This window comes from Orbicella faveolata, unplaced genomic scaffold (assembly GCF_042242905.1).
Source record: "Orbicella faveolata isolate gen_17 unplaced genomic scaffold, um_ofav_v1 contig_36, whole genome shotgun sequence".
In the NCBI taxonomy this organism is placed as follows: domain Eukaryota; kingdom Metazoa; phylum Cnidaria; class Anthozoa; order Scleractinia; family Merulinidae; genus Orbicella; species Orbicella faveolata.
The window spans coordinates 11,448,731-11,462,316 of NW_028301565.1; the positions used below are offsets into that span (position 1 = coordinate 11,448,731).

A 13,586-nucleotide genomic window follows, 5' to 3' on the forward strand; every position below is an offset into this window, starting at 1 on the left:
TGCATGCATAGTGTGTTTACTTATTATACTTCCTATTTTAAACTTCTACGGGGCAAGAAGTTATTTGTGAAATATGTGTAGAATTAAGCATTTTCTCAGGCACGACTAAGTTAGTTCAGAGGGCCAATTACTAGAATCAACCAATCAGATTGTTCCATTACCACTCCAGTATTCTCTAAGTATCCCAAATGATCCCATATGATCACTTTTGAGGATTTTCTGGTTGTTCTAGGACTTACATTCTTTTACATACATGTAACAGACTTCTTTTTTTCTCCAAATCTCCTTCCCTTATGTTTTGTTTAACATCGGATGTGAAATTATATATGCTAATTTGGCTCCCAATCAGAATTGTATGCTTGTTTTCCCAGTCTGTGATTGTGGCATTTTTTCCAAACATTTTCAGTGGTGTGATTTAAATCTCTTATTAACCAAGTTTGCTCAGAACTGTCCTGGGAGAATGTTGGCCCTTGGCCTATTTTGTACATACCTTGCTGTGCTTGATCTGTACCATCAAGACCTCAGGCCAGTATTCTCTCAGCAAGTCCCTTGCACTTGGTTAATAAAATCTTTCTAATTGGGGCCCTGATACAAGGATAAATGATGCCCAAATATGCATGCCCCAAAAAATGGCTGCAGAGGAGACTTGGCTGTAGCTAGTAACAGGCAAACCAAGGCATTGCATTGCACGAGTCATTTGTTTTTTGCAGTTTTTTCTTTGAAGGTGGAAAAGAAAAACACAGCTAGCAAATAAATAACCAAACAACCAACCTTGCCTCAGTCATAATTTTTTCCTGGCTATGGCCCTGGCTCTTTTGCAGAAAGAAGGACCAGGATAATTCCTCTATGCAAGTTATGCAATTGAAAATCACCAAAATGATAGAATCTCAAACTGGAGCCTTCAAGTTTCACATTTTTCCCTTGGAAGTGACAGTCAGAAGCTTACAACCCTCTCCTTGTCATCCCTGTGCATTTCACTCAATACTCTCCCTCCAGAGCCTTGGAGGTTGTTTCCCGCCTCATGGGGTGAATGACCAACATAAAAACAACAACAACAAATAACACTGCACAATTTATGTACCATGCAAGTCTCAGAAAGGTACCAAGAAAACTCCAGTTTTTGTGCTTCCCATTTGGGCAAGCTGTAACTACAATCTACTAGCCTGATTGTAATTCTCACTAGCCCCCCCCTTGCCCCCCCCCCCCAAAAAAAAATTCTTACTGGCATGATTAATTAATTCAAAATTAACTAACACTGACAACAGTATCATCTATCACAGCACTTCTGTAGTTTGAATTTCCTCAAAAATATTCCCTAAAAACTTCACTTGCCCAGTGGGTAAGAGAGGGATAGAATCCACTAGCCCAAGGCTACTGAACATGACATTCTTTTCACACTGCTCAGGCTACCCAGTTAAAAGAACAAACTGAGAAATTAGACAGCAAAATGACAAAGGCTGGGGCTGAAAAAATTATTTTTATTTCACCTTACACACACTACAGGTGGGAGTTAGGAAAGTACAACTTTACTACAAGATAAAAATGTTATTGGTTATACTTACTATGATCAATGGAATTCACCCAATAAGAGCTTACTATGGCACGTAGAGCTCATGTAATACCAGTTTCTTTAAGTCTCCTTTCAATCTCTAAGTTAGTGCTGACCCAGTACAATGCAAGGAACAACACTTACTCCAAATATCAGAAACACACAATGCCTCCACGTATGGAAGGATGTAGATGTAATATTAGCTTTGTGCCACATGTGAACAAAACAAAAACTAATTTACCACTGACAGTGCAGTCTACAAAATGCTCGTAAAATATTTACAACAAGAATAGTGCCACAGATATAAGCACACTACTGCCTGTTGAAGGTAACACTGGTAGACTGGTTTGCATTCCTACTACAGGTGCTAGGGTATGTTCAGAAGCCTTCTACAAACTGCCTGATGATGTCTGGGGCAGCTGAGTCAAACCCAGCCATGTCAAGCATTCCTCTGTCCTCAGGATCCGCCAGAGTAAAGCCATTGGAGGTCATTGCACACACAATTAGCTTGGCGTCAATACCAGAGTGTACTCTGTACTGCTTGAGGGCCTCACTTGGGTGCACAGGTCCAGCCCACGTTTCACAGTCCGTGTAAACAATGAACACATCCACTTTGAGGTTGTTTTGTTTAGCGTAGATCATGGGCTGAGCACAGTCAGTTCCCCCCATTGGTACCTACAACGCGAGTTAACCATCAATAATTGGCACAGTATCCAAAATAACACTGGGACCTGACGAAAGTGTGGGAACCACAAACAAATACAGTGTACACTATAACTGTCACTGACATAATGTCACAAAATCTTAATAAAATCTGAGGGTAGATTAGAAACACAGAATGATAACTACAGTACTAACCTGCTCGATGGTTCTTAAGACTGTATCCATTCTCATGGTGGAGTTAATACTCAGAGGTACTAGACGATGAGAAAAGCCAACAAAGTGATACTGTGGTTCAGTACGTGCAGTAAGCATCGCCATGGCAGCAGATGCCACCCTGGGAGTTATGGTTGTACCATTACAGTTACCCCACGACATTGATCCACTGACATCAATGGCCAAAAGATATCTCTTATTAGTGGGCTGAACAGTCTGAAAGTTAAAAAAGGTGCATGTATGTACTTAGTACACTTAGCAAAATAAAATACAAGAATAATAGTAATAATTTATTTAAAGTCATGGCACAGGGAGTGGTTGCCCATTCTCATGAACCAGGGGTTCATAATAAAAGTGCTTGACAGAAAAAATATAAATAATATTTACAACAAACGTGAGAATATATTATAATAACTAACAACTACATTTAATTTATACAGGTACAAAAAAATAAATACATCACTGACCACTGCTAAGATATACAGCTGCTGCACTGGAAGCATGATTTTGCACTGAATGCTTGGGTTGCCAATGTAACAACATTTTTTTGACTGGCGACTAACTTTTCATGCTTTTCACTGCTCTTGCTGGCGACTAAATCTGAAAACTTAGGGGCCATTTGACCTTGAGGTTTTTTCCTGAAAGTCAAGCCCTGGAGCTGCACGATTTTAATTCAGATCATAAGATGATTCATTTGGGAGGTTTCAGTTGTTCTGTGTGTACAGTCATACTCCCATGCAATCAGTTGCTTTTATCTTATTCACTCCCTTTTTTAAAATTTTATTTAAAATGTAATTTTGCATTTATTTATTTTTTCTCACTTTGTATTTTTGTTAACAAAATGAACTTTATGTAACTAAAATTAGGGTAAATAAATTGAATTGAACTTGAATCAGTTGCATGTGGCAAATTGCAAAAACGAATTATCACTGAATTGGGTTGAAACAAGGATGTATACACGTTAGCTGGATCTGTCTAAATTACACAAGCACAAACCTTGAAAGCGAGGTAGAATGCTTCATCTAATGCTGTCACAATGGCTTGGTTAGGAGTCCAAGTAAGCTTTCCTTTATCACCTTGACCTGCTTGGTACTGCTTCAGAGCCAACAGGATGGAGAATGGGTGAACACGTGCATCCTTAAGACTCTTCTCATTCCTTAGCATCTCACAGACCTTGGTCATTCCATCTGACAAGGGTGCCAAGACCCCAACATTTGTCATTTTACCAAGATTTCTAATCATGGCAGTCATGGGCATTTTTTCAAGGAGAGCTTCCCAGATCTGTCGCAAATACAAACATAAAGATCATTTCAAATTGAGATAGAGTATCACCTTGTTACTACAATCACTTCGTTCATTGTGAAGATGACCTCTTTCTTTTAATCCAGTGAAATTATTTAAGAACACCTTTTTTTAGAATCACCCTGTTGATATGACAAGGTGGCATGGTAATGTTTGAATATAGTTCCACTGTAAAATCAGTTCCACAAAGTAGAGGGGATGGGGGACAGTTCAGAGAGTTTGGAACATGCAGTCATTTCGACTGGGGGAGAGCAGGGGATTGGTTGGATGCACGCAAGGATTATACTTGTATTCTCTGTAATATTTTCGCAGGAAAAAGGCAGACAGACTAAGGAAGTGCTCTGAACCGACCACTTCAGGAATCCTACAGAAACCCTCTGATACCACAGCCATGTTCCCCCGGAGGTTCCCATATCCCCCACCCCCTTCCTCGTATAATGGTGCCAGTGAATTTGACCTATCCGTATAACGCTTTTAAGTATTTGTCCATACAGCGTTCCTCACCTTACTAGAGTTGAGATGGTTTGTGGGAAGATGTTCTCTCACTAAACCGTGTTCCCTGATGGCGTTCACCAAATCGTCTTCGTTCATTGTTTTCGCTTCTTCAACCCCTCTCAAGAAGGTGAACACCGATGTGATATCCTGGCCAACACCAGCTGCCGCCGCGTCAGCCTGTACGGCCTCAAAACCTTTAATCACATACCTCACAACGAACTGAATGGCCGGGTCTGTTGGCTTTACGTGGCATAGTCGAAACAGGTCACGGTGAGACCATCCATTACGCTGTTTGTACTTGGTTACAGCCACGGCAAGACCTCGTGGTTTCTTTCCAGTATACCACTTCTGAATTGCTTTTCTGTGCGCTCGGCCCCATCCTGTTTGTGGCTTGCTCAGTGTTTCACAAATCTCGACAAAATTAAAGAGGTGCGTGGGAATTCGTAACACTTGGCTGAGAGCGGCGTAAGCGGCTCGCTTGGTCTCCAAATGGGTTGAGCGGGCACACAAAGCTAAAGACAGGATGATCGGGTCTTGCTTGGCTGTACGACCCTCCGTGCTGTACTGGACAATTATTTTTACAGCTTCGGGGCCCCGACCTTCACCGATTAGCCGCAACAATGCTTGAGCGTTTTCTTGCCCTAGTTTCTGTTCCGTCGCATAGTACGTACCTCCTTCGCTTCCGAGCACAAGAAAACGTCGAAACCTCTCCATATCATCCACTTTCCAAACAAAACCGCCTGCTTCATTTTGGACCTGGTTTGCTGCTATCGGCTGGGTTTGCGGTGTATTTGAGGGGTCAGCAGCCGCCATCTCCACGTCAGGAGGTTGTTGTTGAGCCATGCTTTCTTCTCTGCAATTCGTCAAATCTCAAGTTTTTTACTCGCTGAAAGTTCTGTAATTCACACGGACCGAATTAAAGGGCTACTTTACCTTTCACTTTCGGTCAAATAGTGCTTATAAAACGAAATTTACCTTGTTATAACTCTGAAAAGCTTCCAATCAGCGAGTTTTCTTAGCTGACGAGGCAACGCTTCCCGGAACTAAAGCCTTGAAAGAACCCCAACCCAGGCTTCCATCACCCAGACAGGGCGAGTATGGTCGTTCCACTGTAAGTTCTTCTGTTATTGAAAACTTTTCGTTTTGATTCGTTAAGTTGGGAAATTTTTTACCGTTTCGATCACTTCAATGAAAAGAAAAAAGCAAAAAAAGTTCAAGTCTATCACATAATTCAGTGGAAAATATCAGAAAAGATTGTACAGGCCGCGAAGAACAAAGCGCCGACTTGAAAGGTACTAGGAGACTGGGACCTACAGATTTCACCATCAGGTTGTCATCGAAGACAACCCTGACCGAATACTGCTTACATCAGCACTTTCGGTTTCAAGATTTACCTGTTTACCTGTAGTTATTGGCACTGGTAAACATTTTCTTCAGAAAATTTATGCGAAAACAAATCTCTAAGTCTGGCTACGTTGCTATTATATCATAACAAACATGATCATTGTCTCTTGATCATAAGAAATAACATCAAACTTCACTGCACATGGAGAACCCACAACAATCAGGTGCAAAATAGACCTAAACGATATGTGCAAAACTGCCATTTTAAAAGAAGCGAATGAATTAAAAACCTCGGATATAAACGAACAAGGTATTTTTTCGAGAATATTAAAATCATGGAAGTAAAGTTCTCTCCTTTCGCAACAGTTGGTCACGTGACCGATAATTTCTAAACTTTTAGTTACAACCAAATGACTTTCAGAACTGGAAAGAGCATGTTTTAAATAGCCAGAACACCAATTTTCAGACCAATGCCGTGTAAGGTTAAGATTTAATGACGATTTGAATATTGCAAAAGTTTTGAAAGTTTCGTATGGAAGCGAGGAAGCTTTCCCCTCCAGAAACCTTTTCCTTTATTAATCACTTAAAAAGGAAGCTGCAGGCATACAACTATTGCAGATGGAAGATCTAGAGGGGCAAAATAATGGGAAAAACAGAAAATTCTAGGGTCTTAAACCGAAAAGCAAAGATTTTTGAAAAATTGCAAAATTACAAGGATTTGTATGGAAAACCACTTAAGCTGACTGAAGGGCAAAGCGTCTTCTCTCCATACAAATCCCTAGATCTATATCATCAGACATGACATTTATTTAGTGGTCCTAGTGTTCCTAAACCCTTTTATTGTCACACCGTTGACTGTTCAATTCTTCAGTTTGAGTTTCCTGTGGTGGCCTTGCCATCTCGTGCCACTTGAAAAAATTGTTTTTTGTTGCTTCGTTAGAGAGAAGAGTCACACAACGCTGGTCAAGTGGTTCACAATTTCCTTCTTGTCATGACGTGTTTGTCAGTACACTGTCAATAATTCTGTTTGCTTTTACGAACGATCCTATTCAAATGTTGTATAGCCGTAGGAACCTATTAAAAATGCCACCTGCACTTAGTTCCCATAAAATCCACCTGTCATCTCGGCGTTTATTCTAATTCGTTTATTCTTGGCTTAATGTTTTTCTCAAAATGCAGAATTAAATGTGCGTGGAAATAATTCTTGGTAAACCATGCTCAAATCTGTCACTAAAAAACTTAAACCATTCATAGAAGCCAAACTCAACGAGGAGTATGTCTGTATAGCGAATGATGCAAATTTATACTGCCTTGACTACATCGAGGAGAGGTTGAAACGCTGCAATATCGAGTCGGATCTCGAATTTATCCGCCCTAAAGACGTGTCTGAAAACACTGTTTCCATTTCTGCCAAAATAATCGAGGTTGGCGAGCTTCTGGAGACTTCGTATCCTCATCTTTACAACAATGTTTCCAAACAGCTCAAGGTGAAGCTGCGAAGCGAGGTGATTGTCGGCGACATTTTCAGGAACTTTGGACGCGAGCTGTTTCGTGAGGGTGTAACTTGGGGACGGATCGTAGCCTTGTTCGCTTTTGCTGCCGCTATAAGCAGTGACTGTATTACTCAGGGACGACCAGAGCTTGTTAAAACTGTGTTAAGCTGCGTGAGGCTTTATGTGTTGGATCATTTGGCGGTATGGATAAGGAGTCAAGGCGGCTGGGTAAGAAACTCACTCTCTACTCTCTTTTGTCTTTAGTTAGTTGTTTGTGAGTATAAACAATTAACTACACTGTACTCCTTGCTTGCCTTCCTTAAAAAGGTGAGATGTTTTCGATTCCCATGCAAACCAAACGAATATTTGAAAGAAAAATCAATCATTTTCTGAAATTGCAAACATTATGCATAGATAAAGGCTTATTCAGTACTTACACTAAAGAGTTTGAATAGTGATTCATTTTTGAGAAAAAAATTTTAATTTAACATATTTTCTGACAATTCTATGGGTTTGCCTATCGTGGAGAATTCTGACTGAAATACATTTCTTGTAAATTTAAAAAACATACAAAAAAGGACAAAAGGTTATAAAATCAGTTATTCCATGCGCATTCATGCATCAGTGCATTTGATCTATTGCTGAAGCAGTTCAATGTCTTCAATTGCCGCCTCTTCCTCGTTTACTGAGCCATCAACTTTTTTTTATCCGAGTTACATTTATAATTAACTTCACGGTATATTCAGAACAACTGAACAACTCAGCGGAGAGTTGTTTAAAATCAATATTTTACCATCGTTTCTGTGAAACATAAATATTACAAAACGGCTGCAAAAACAATCAAAGATGGTAACAATGAGCGACATGAGTAGAGCGAAACACATAGCAACATTTGCATATATATTATTTTAATGATGTGTCTGTGCAAAACAAGACATAAGTAATTAGATCATCTCATGTCTCCGTTGGTTTATCTCCACAGATTGACTTTTTTTTACTAATTTTTTTACAGAGCCATATTTCGCGAGATATACTTTTCAAAATTTCGGGAAATATAGGATTTCACGTACAATCAACATTATTTTAACCTCGTTACGTCATCATGGCGCCATCAGTTGCTTAGCAACTTTAACTCATGCCCTGACCAGGTACGTTTTCATTCCTGAAATTTTGGAATGGCAACAGACGGTACGGAACTTTCCCGGAAAAGTTTCCAGAAAACTCTCTGATTTCCCAAAAATTCTAGAAATTCCGGGAATGGAGTTTAAATTTCTGGAATAACAATTTCGTGAATTTACGATAAACCACCACGATCGTCCCTCTTCTTTTCGATACCTTCTATCAAAGTTATATTTTACTTTTATTGTCGTTTTACAATAGGTCGACATCGGTGAAAAGTTCAAATGCATAGAGAAGAGATACTCCATGGCGTATTTTCTGCGATGGTTTGATTATAACAGACAGTGGCTCGTCAACGCCGCGACAGGGAAACTGTATTCACTCCTGCATGCAATAAGTGAATGTATTGGTCTTATTAATGGAGGCTAACTGGCAAAAATAACTTCCACTACGAGCGCCAATGTTTATGTTTGAAATGTACTTATTATATAATGAGAAACAAAACAAAATGAAGCAATAAATAAATTACAGAGATAAGTATATATTATAACTTGAAAATAAAACAAAACTTTAATCTCATGTGTACGAATCTTGTTGCTCGCTTCGCTCGCAAACCCCACCCCCTACCTACGCGTCCTTCGCGCTTTGCTTCGCTCGCTTTTTCTTTCGCGTGCGTAAACAGAGAGGCTGTGAACAGTCTAGTGTACGAATTTATACAATACTCTGCCAGGGAAGAAATACTCCCTTCATAGCTCTTCAACTGGATCACTAAAAGTGACATGAAAATAGCATGAAGCGACTAGGGATATTGCCAATCCCCGCTGGATGGGAACGCGTGTATTAGTCCTATACGCTTCCTTAGCATTCCCCGTGTTATCCTTTACGTTTCTTGTGCGGTCCACCATACGCTTCCTCTTGCCCACTATATATGCTCAACTGTATTCTCTCTCCCATAGTTCCCAGTGGGTCCCTTGATACGTTCCCCATGTGTTTGCTGTGGGTGCTTACAGCCATCTCTCGTCCCTGATGCCTCGAGTTCCCTGTAGTTACTGTGTGGTTCCTGGTACGTTGCCCTATGCCTTACCTCGCGTATTTCTTGTGGATATCCGGCCTTTGCTCTTTCTTTGCGTCGCACTATGAGCAGCCCCTGCGTTCTTCCAATGAGTCCGCGGTAGCTCCCAGTAGGTTCTTTCTTACGCAAACTCGTTTCCATGGCCTTTTCCCTATCTAGGACACCCAAGTAAGGGAAAAGGCCCTGGGAACGAGGTTGCTTCCTACGTCCACCGTACAGTCGTTACGAGTTCCAGTAGCCCCTATCTTTGCACAACCATTACAACTGAGTTCTCTGTGCGCTCTCGCACGTTCCACTATGTGTATCCCTGTGCGTTACTCGTGGATCCCGGTGGGTTTCTTCCTACATTTACCGTACATCGCTGTATGTTCTAAGGCCCCCTACCTTTACACCCGGCCCCGGCTCGTCCGTTACAGCTGTGCTCCCTGTGCTTTCCGTATTGCGCTCCACCGTGCATCCCAGTGCATTGCTTATGGTTCCCGTTAGGTTCCTCATTCGTACGTTTCCTGTGCTCATGATTATTGCCAACGCGGAAAGTAGTTTTAACTTGTAGCCAAATCATCAAGCTTGCGCAAAAAAGATATGAGGGTTTGCGTACAAAAGACGTGAGAAGGTTTGCGTACAAAAGACGTACGAAGGTTTGCGTACAAAAGACAAAAGACTACCGAAAAAAAAGCTTCATGTCAAAAATAGGGATTTTATTTTCAGTTCGACAAAAAAAATATAGTTTATAAAATATATCTCTAGTTTCTGTTAGTCCCATTGTAAATAAAACTATACAAGAGGTTTTAACCCTATAATTGTTTTCTAACACCAAGAAATTATTTTCATTATCACAAAGGTAATTGAATTTTTCGGAAAAATGCCAATTTGACACAGATATATTTATAATGATTGCCATGCTATTATTCAGTGAATTGAATTATGTAACTAATGCTAACTATGTTAACAGACTGAAGTAAAAGATACCGAATACGGGATTTCGTCACGCGAGCTTCTGTTGTTTTCAAAAGGCCTAGGAAATCGCTGATTTCCAATCAAAGTAGGGAAACTTAGTCTGAAATTTCAAAGTTATTAAGCGTCATCAGTCAGCTAGAAAAATAGAAATAAAACTTCGGTGATAGGCAGCTAGCATTAACAACGAACATGAACAACCAGGCTCATTGCACCTTTTTAAACGTAAAAAATAAACATTATCCAGTCAAAGTCATTCTTAAACCTTCGCCATTTCTTTTCTTCAATTCTTGACGAAATACACGAGGGGGTTTTACACCTTGCCGAGGCTGAAGACAGAAATCTCAAGGAATTTTCCTTACCAAACAAACTTACGCGGCATATTTCAGCATTGGAGCTGAAGAGCCTGATGTTACCTTGGAGGCCTTATTGATTTTTTAGGATACGAGCAAAGGTGGAGCACACGATTCGGCGACAGTCTTGCCGTCACGATCCATGCTGAAGGGGCCTGGGAGCGAGATTGCTGATTTAATTAAACAAAGGCGGAGTATCCTTGCGCCGCAGAATTGGACCAGCGGTTTCTGTGAACCGATGTTTGATAGAAAACGGAAGCCACTCGTCTGTGTCCTGTGAAGAGAAAGACAAAAAGAAATGTTTCAGAAGAGAAAAAACGTTTGTCGTCTGTAACCAGGCTCAATGTCACCCTAAGGTTTCCCGCTAACAGTTCGTTTTCTAGCAACTTTAAAACAGCTGATGTTTCCAGAGCTTCAGCGGTCCCTCATTTTGTCAGGGCATTACACAATGCCGTCAAAACAAGAGAAATAGACACGACTTATATTTTCACTAAAAAACTGTCTTTCCTCAATATATATCTCGAGAGCCTGTTTTCATTGGTGTGCATTCTACCGTCATGCCAGTTCCGCGATATTTACGAACGCACACCTGATCAATCATGTTAAAGGGATAACTTTGACACGACAAAGACGTTTAAATTACATGGTCATCCTCACGCATAGCTACGAACCTCTGCTCGTTGTCGTTGCCATAGCGACAAAGCTCCTTCTTCATTAAAAGAGCCTGCGCAACTGAGGACCAGTGGATCGTCCTCTCTGCGAGGAATAAATGAAAACAAGTTAACAAATTTCTTATCAACAAACTGCAACTAGATTGAGCCCCGCTCTTGAGAGAGCCCTTTAAGGAGGGCGGAGAACACTTATGTAAGACGTAGCTCTTGTTTTAGCTTCCGTTACTCGACTTGACGAAGGAGATGGCATCAAACAAGCCAAAAGAGAAAATACTCAACTTCAATGAGTCAAGAACGTTTCTGGCAACTCCGCCAAGACACAATACTTCATCAATTGGGGAGGGGGAGGGGAGGGATTCTTTTAATAAAAGTACTTCTTTTAATCAACTGACTGAGTCACACACCCTACCCACCTGAGTAGAACCAGACAGCGAATAGCTCCCTCGTTGATGCGGTAATGCACCCTTAGTCGTAGTCTAAACCTGTAATCACTGTGGAACATACTGTCATCTTTTCCTTGTTCCTCGGTGGACTTTTGTTCCTCTGCTTTGCTTTCTTCCACAACCACAGGTTCCTGCTTGCTTACAGAACCTGACGACACTTCGAAACTTTCAATCGATTCAACGTGAACATTTTCATTATCACTTTCTCTGGTATTAACTGTTTCTGGAGAAGAGATGTCCGTAGTCTCTGGCGAACGACTGATTTCGAAGTGTGACGTGGAATCCGCAGTACAGGACATTGAATCTTGTGCGGACGTATTCTCTACTCTTTCTGATATTGTTTTAAGTTGTTTTCCAAACCTCTCTAACGACTTTCCGTTATCTAAAAACAGAAACAAATAAAGGTCGGTGAATGAGAATCTAGTCATGTTTATTTAACAAATAAAGAAGCCTAAGCCGTGTATTACACTGTGATAAAACACGACGGGCATTTGAGAACACGAGGGAAATGTACAAAACACAAGCCGCAAGCGAGTGTTTTCTACATTTCTCGAGTGTTTTCAAATGTCTAAAGTGTTTTATCACAGTGTAATACACGGCTTAGGCTTCTTCATTTGCTTTATGATATAGAAGAAACGTGGCGAAAAACAATAAAGCACGCATTCTATGTTTTATACTCTGGTAGAACATGGGTTTTTGACTAATCAGAGCGCGCGCAGGGTCCTTTCTATATTATAAAACCAGCTATGTTTAGTCATATGTAAACAAACAAATCGAAAGATTTGTTGCCGTTCTGTAGTAGCTACAAAGGACTTCACTTTCACTTTTCTCCAGTATCCAGGAGGTAATGGAACGGAGCTGTAAAAGGAATGGTACATCAATGACTTGAAACTAAAAGAACAGTAAAGTGCATGCTCCTGTTTCCGCCCGGAACAGCTGAGTGTTACTAACTGCAGTGTGGTAAGTGCCTTTAAAACACAACTTAAAATAATTACAAACAACGTTTCGTTGTTGCAGCTCAGTGCGGTTAAAACATTCATAAAAAGTAAACCACATCTGTTGTTATGCAATCTCGTTCCCAGTTTCTTCGTTCCCCTTGACCAGCGGTCGGAAAACGAGAGCTCTGGGAGCAACCATTTTGAAAGAACCGAATTCTGGTGATTCTGCCCATGCGGTTTCACTGCGCAGTCTGCATCTATCGCGCATGCCTGAAATGGTTGCTCCCAGAGCTCTCGTTTTCCGACCGCTGGTCAAGGGGAACGAAGACTCTGGGAACGAGATTGGTTGTTATGCAACGTGCACGCGCACGCGCACCTCTTTCGATTCTCTCTGAGAGAACCAGGTCTTGCAGGGTATACTTAAACTAAAGCGCTTAAATGGAAAGTAGAAAATGTCACCTTTATTTTCGTTAAGCACCACGTAAGCTTCATCTTCATACGCATCGTTTCTGATGATGTCGAATATCAGGACCTGCCCGTTACCAAGCCCTACCCACAATTCCTCGCCTACTTGCATAATTGTGGTGACACGTGACTCACTGAATGCGATGACCTGTAGTCAAGGAAAAAAGACATTGAACCGAGCATTCAGAGAAAGAACAAGTCTAAGTTAACTTGGTGGATAATTTAAAAAAAACAACTGTTTTCTTACCCTTGAGTCAGAACTGATGTCGAGGCTCGTGACGTCATCAACCTTTGAAAGGACGTCAAAGGTCACGTGGTCCAAAAGCAGAACGCAAGATGACCTGATAAAAGAAGCATTGCTTAGTAATATGGAGAGCGTAGTGGAGAAATTTTTGAAGTGTACATGTATGTGTTTAAGGACGTTCGCGCGAAAATTTTCCAGTCGATAGATTTCTTTTAAATTGTTACTGCAGTCAGATAATGAGTTACTTGTGTCAAAAAAAACAAAAAAA

General features: G+C 40.8%; 3 protein-coding genes across 6 annotated transcripts in view; 1 reads left to right on the forward strand and 2 right to left on the reverse strand.

Annotated features, from left to right (window-relative positions):
- Positions 1–1,458: 1,458 nt before the first annotated feature.
- LOC110043019 (RNA-binding protein RO60-like) lies at positions 1,459–5,306 on the reverse strand. 2 transcript variants are annotated; one of them, XM_020748425.2, is made up of 5 exons: positions 5,198–5,306; positions 4,232–5,075; positions 3,422–3,706; positions 2,408–2,641; positions 1,459–2,224 (listed from the first exon to the last, which is right to left on the reverse strand). In XM_020748425.2, exons 2-5 carry the CDS (start codon positions 5,063–5,065, stop codon positions 1,928–1,930), a joined length of 1,650 nt encoding a protein of 549 aa, XP_020604084.1. In that variant the 5' UTR covers positions 5,066–5,075; positions 5,198–5,306; the 3' UTR covers positions 1,459–1,927. The 2 variants fall into 2 exon arrangements, with proteins under 2 accessions (XP_020604084.1, XP_020604083.1); XM_020748424.2 differs by having other exon boundaries at positions 4,232–5,117; positions 5,198–5,266.
- Positions 5,307–5,520: 214 nt separating this feature from the next.
- LOC110043022 (bcl-2-related ovarian killer protein-like) lies at positions 5,521–8,757 on the forward strand. Its single transcript, XM_020748429.2, has 2 exons — positions 5,521–7,287; positions 8,440–8,757. The coding sequence occupies exons 1-2, from the start codon at positions 6,781–6,783 to the stop codon at positions 8,605–8,607; spliced, it is 675 nt and encodes a 224-aa protein (XP_020604088.1). The 5' UTR covers positions 5,521–6,780; the 3' UTR covers positions 8,608–8,757.
- A 1,170-nt stretch (positions 8,758–9,927) lies between these two features.
- LOC110043017 (uncharacterized) overlaps positions 9,928–13,586 on the reverse strand; it is a 49,938-nt gene continuing 46,279 nt past the window's right edge. For all 3 annotated transcript variants that reach the window (XM_020748422.2, XM_020748423.2, XM_020748421.2), the window contains 5 exons: positions 13,322–13,415; positions 13,069–13,222; positions 11,642–12,053; positions 11,229–11,313; positions 9,928–10,831 (listed from right to left, as the gene is read on the reverse strand). In XM_020748422.2, the coding sequence (XP_020604081.2) occupies positions 10,733–10,831; positions 11,229–11,313; positions 11,642–12,053; positions 13,069–13,222; positions 13,322–13,415 (844 nt within the window). In that variant the 3' untranslated portion in view covers positions 9,928–10,732. The remainder of the gene's footprint in view (positions 10,832–11,228; positions 11,314–11,641; positions 12,054–13,068; positions 13,223–13,321; positions 13,416–13,586) is intronic.

What these genes read in the sequence shown, in the direction of transcription:
- LOC110043022 (XM_020748429.2), top strand. Translation starts at nt 6,781, where the DNA reads ATGCTCAAATCTGTCACTAAAAAACTTAAACCATTCATAGAAGCCAAA. An exon ending in TAAGGAGTCAAGGCGGCTGG is followed by an intron (nt 7,288 to 8,439) that starts GTAAGAAACTCA and finishes GTTTTACAATAG; the next exon opens with GTCGACATCGGTGAAAAGTT.
- LOC110043019 (XM_020748425.2), bottom strand. Translation starts at nt 5,065, where the DNA reads ATGGCTCAACAACAACCTCCTGACGTGGAGATGGCGGCTGCTGACCCC. An exon ending in ACCATCTCAACTCTAGTAAG is followed by an intron (nt 3,707 to 4,231) that starts GTGAGGAACGCT and finishes TATTTGCGACAG; the next exon opens with ATCTGGGAAGCTCTCCTTGA. An exon ending in CATTCTACCTCGCTTTCAAG is followed by an intron (nt 2,642 to 3,421) that starts GTTTGTGCTTGT and finishes TTTAACTTTCAG; the next exon opens with ACTGTTCAGCCCACTAATAA.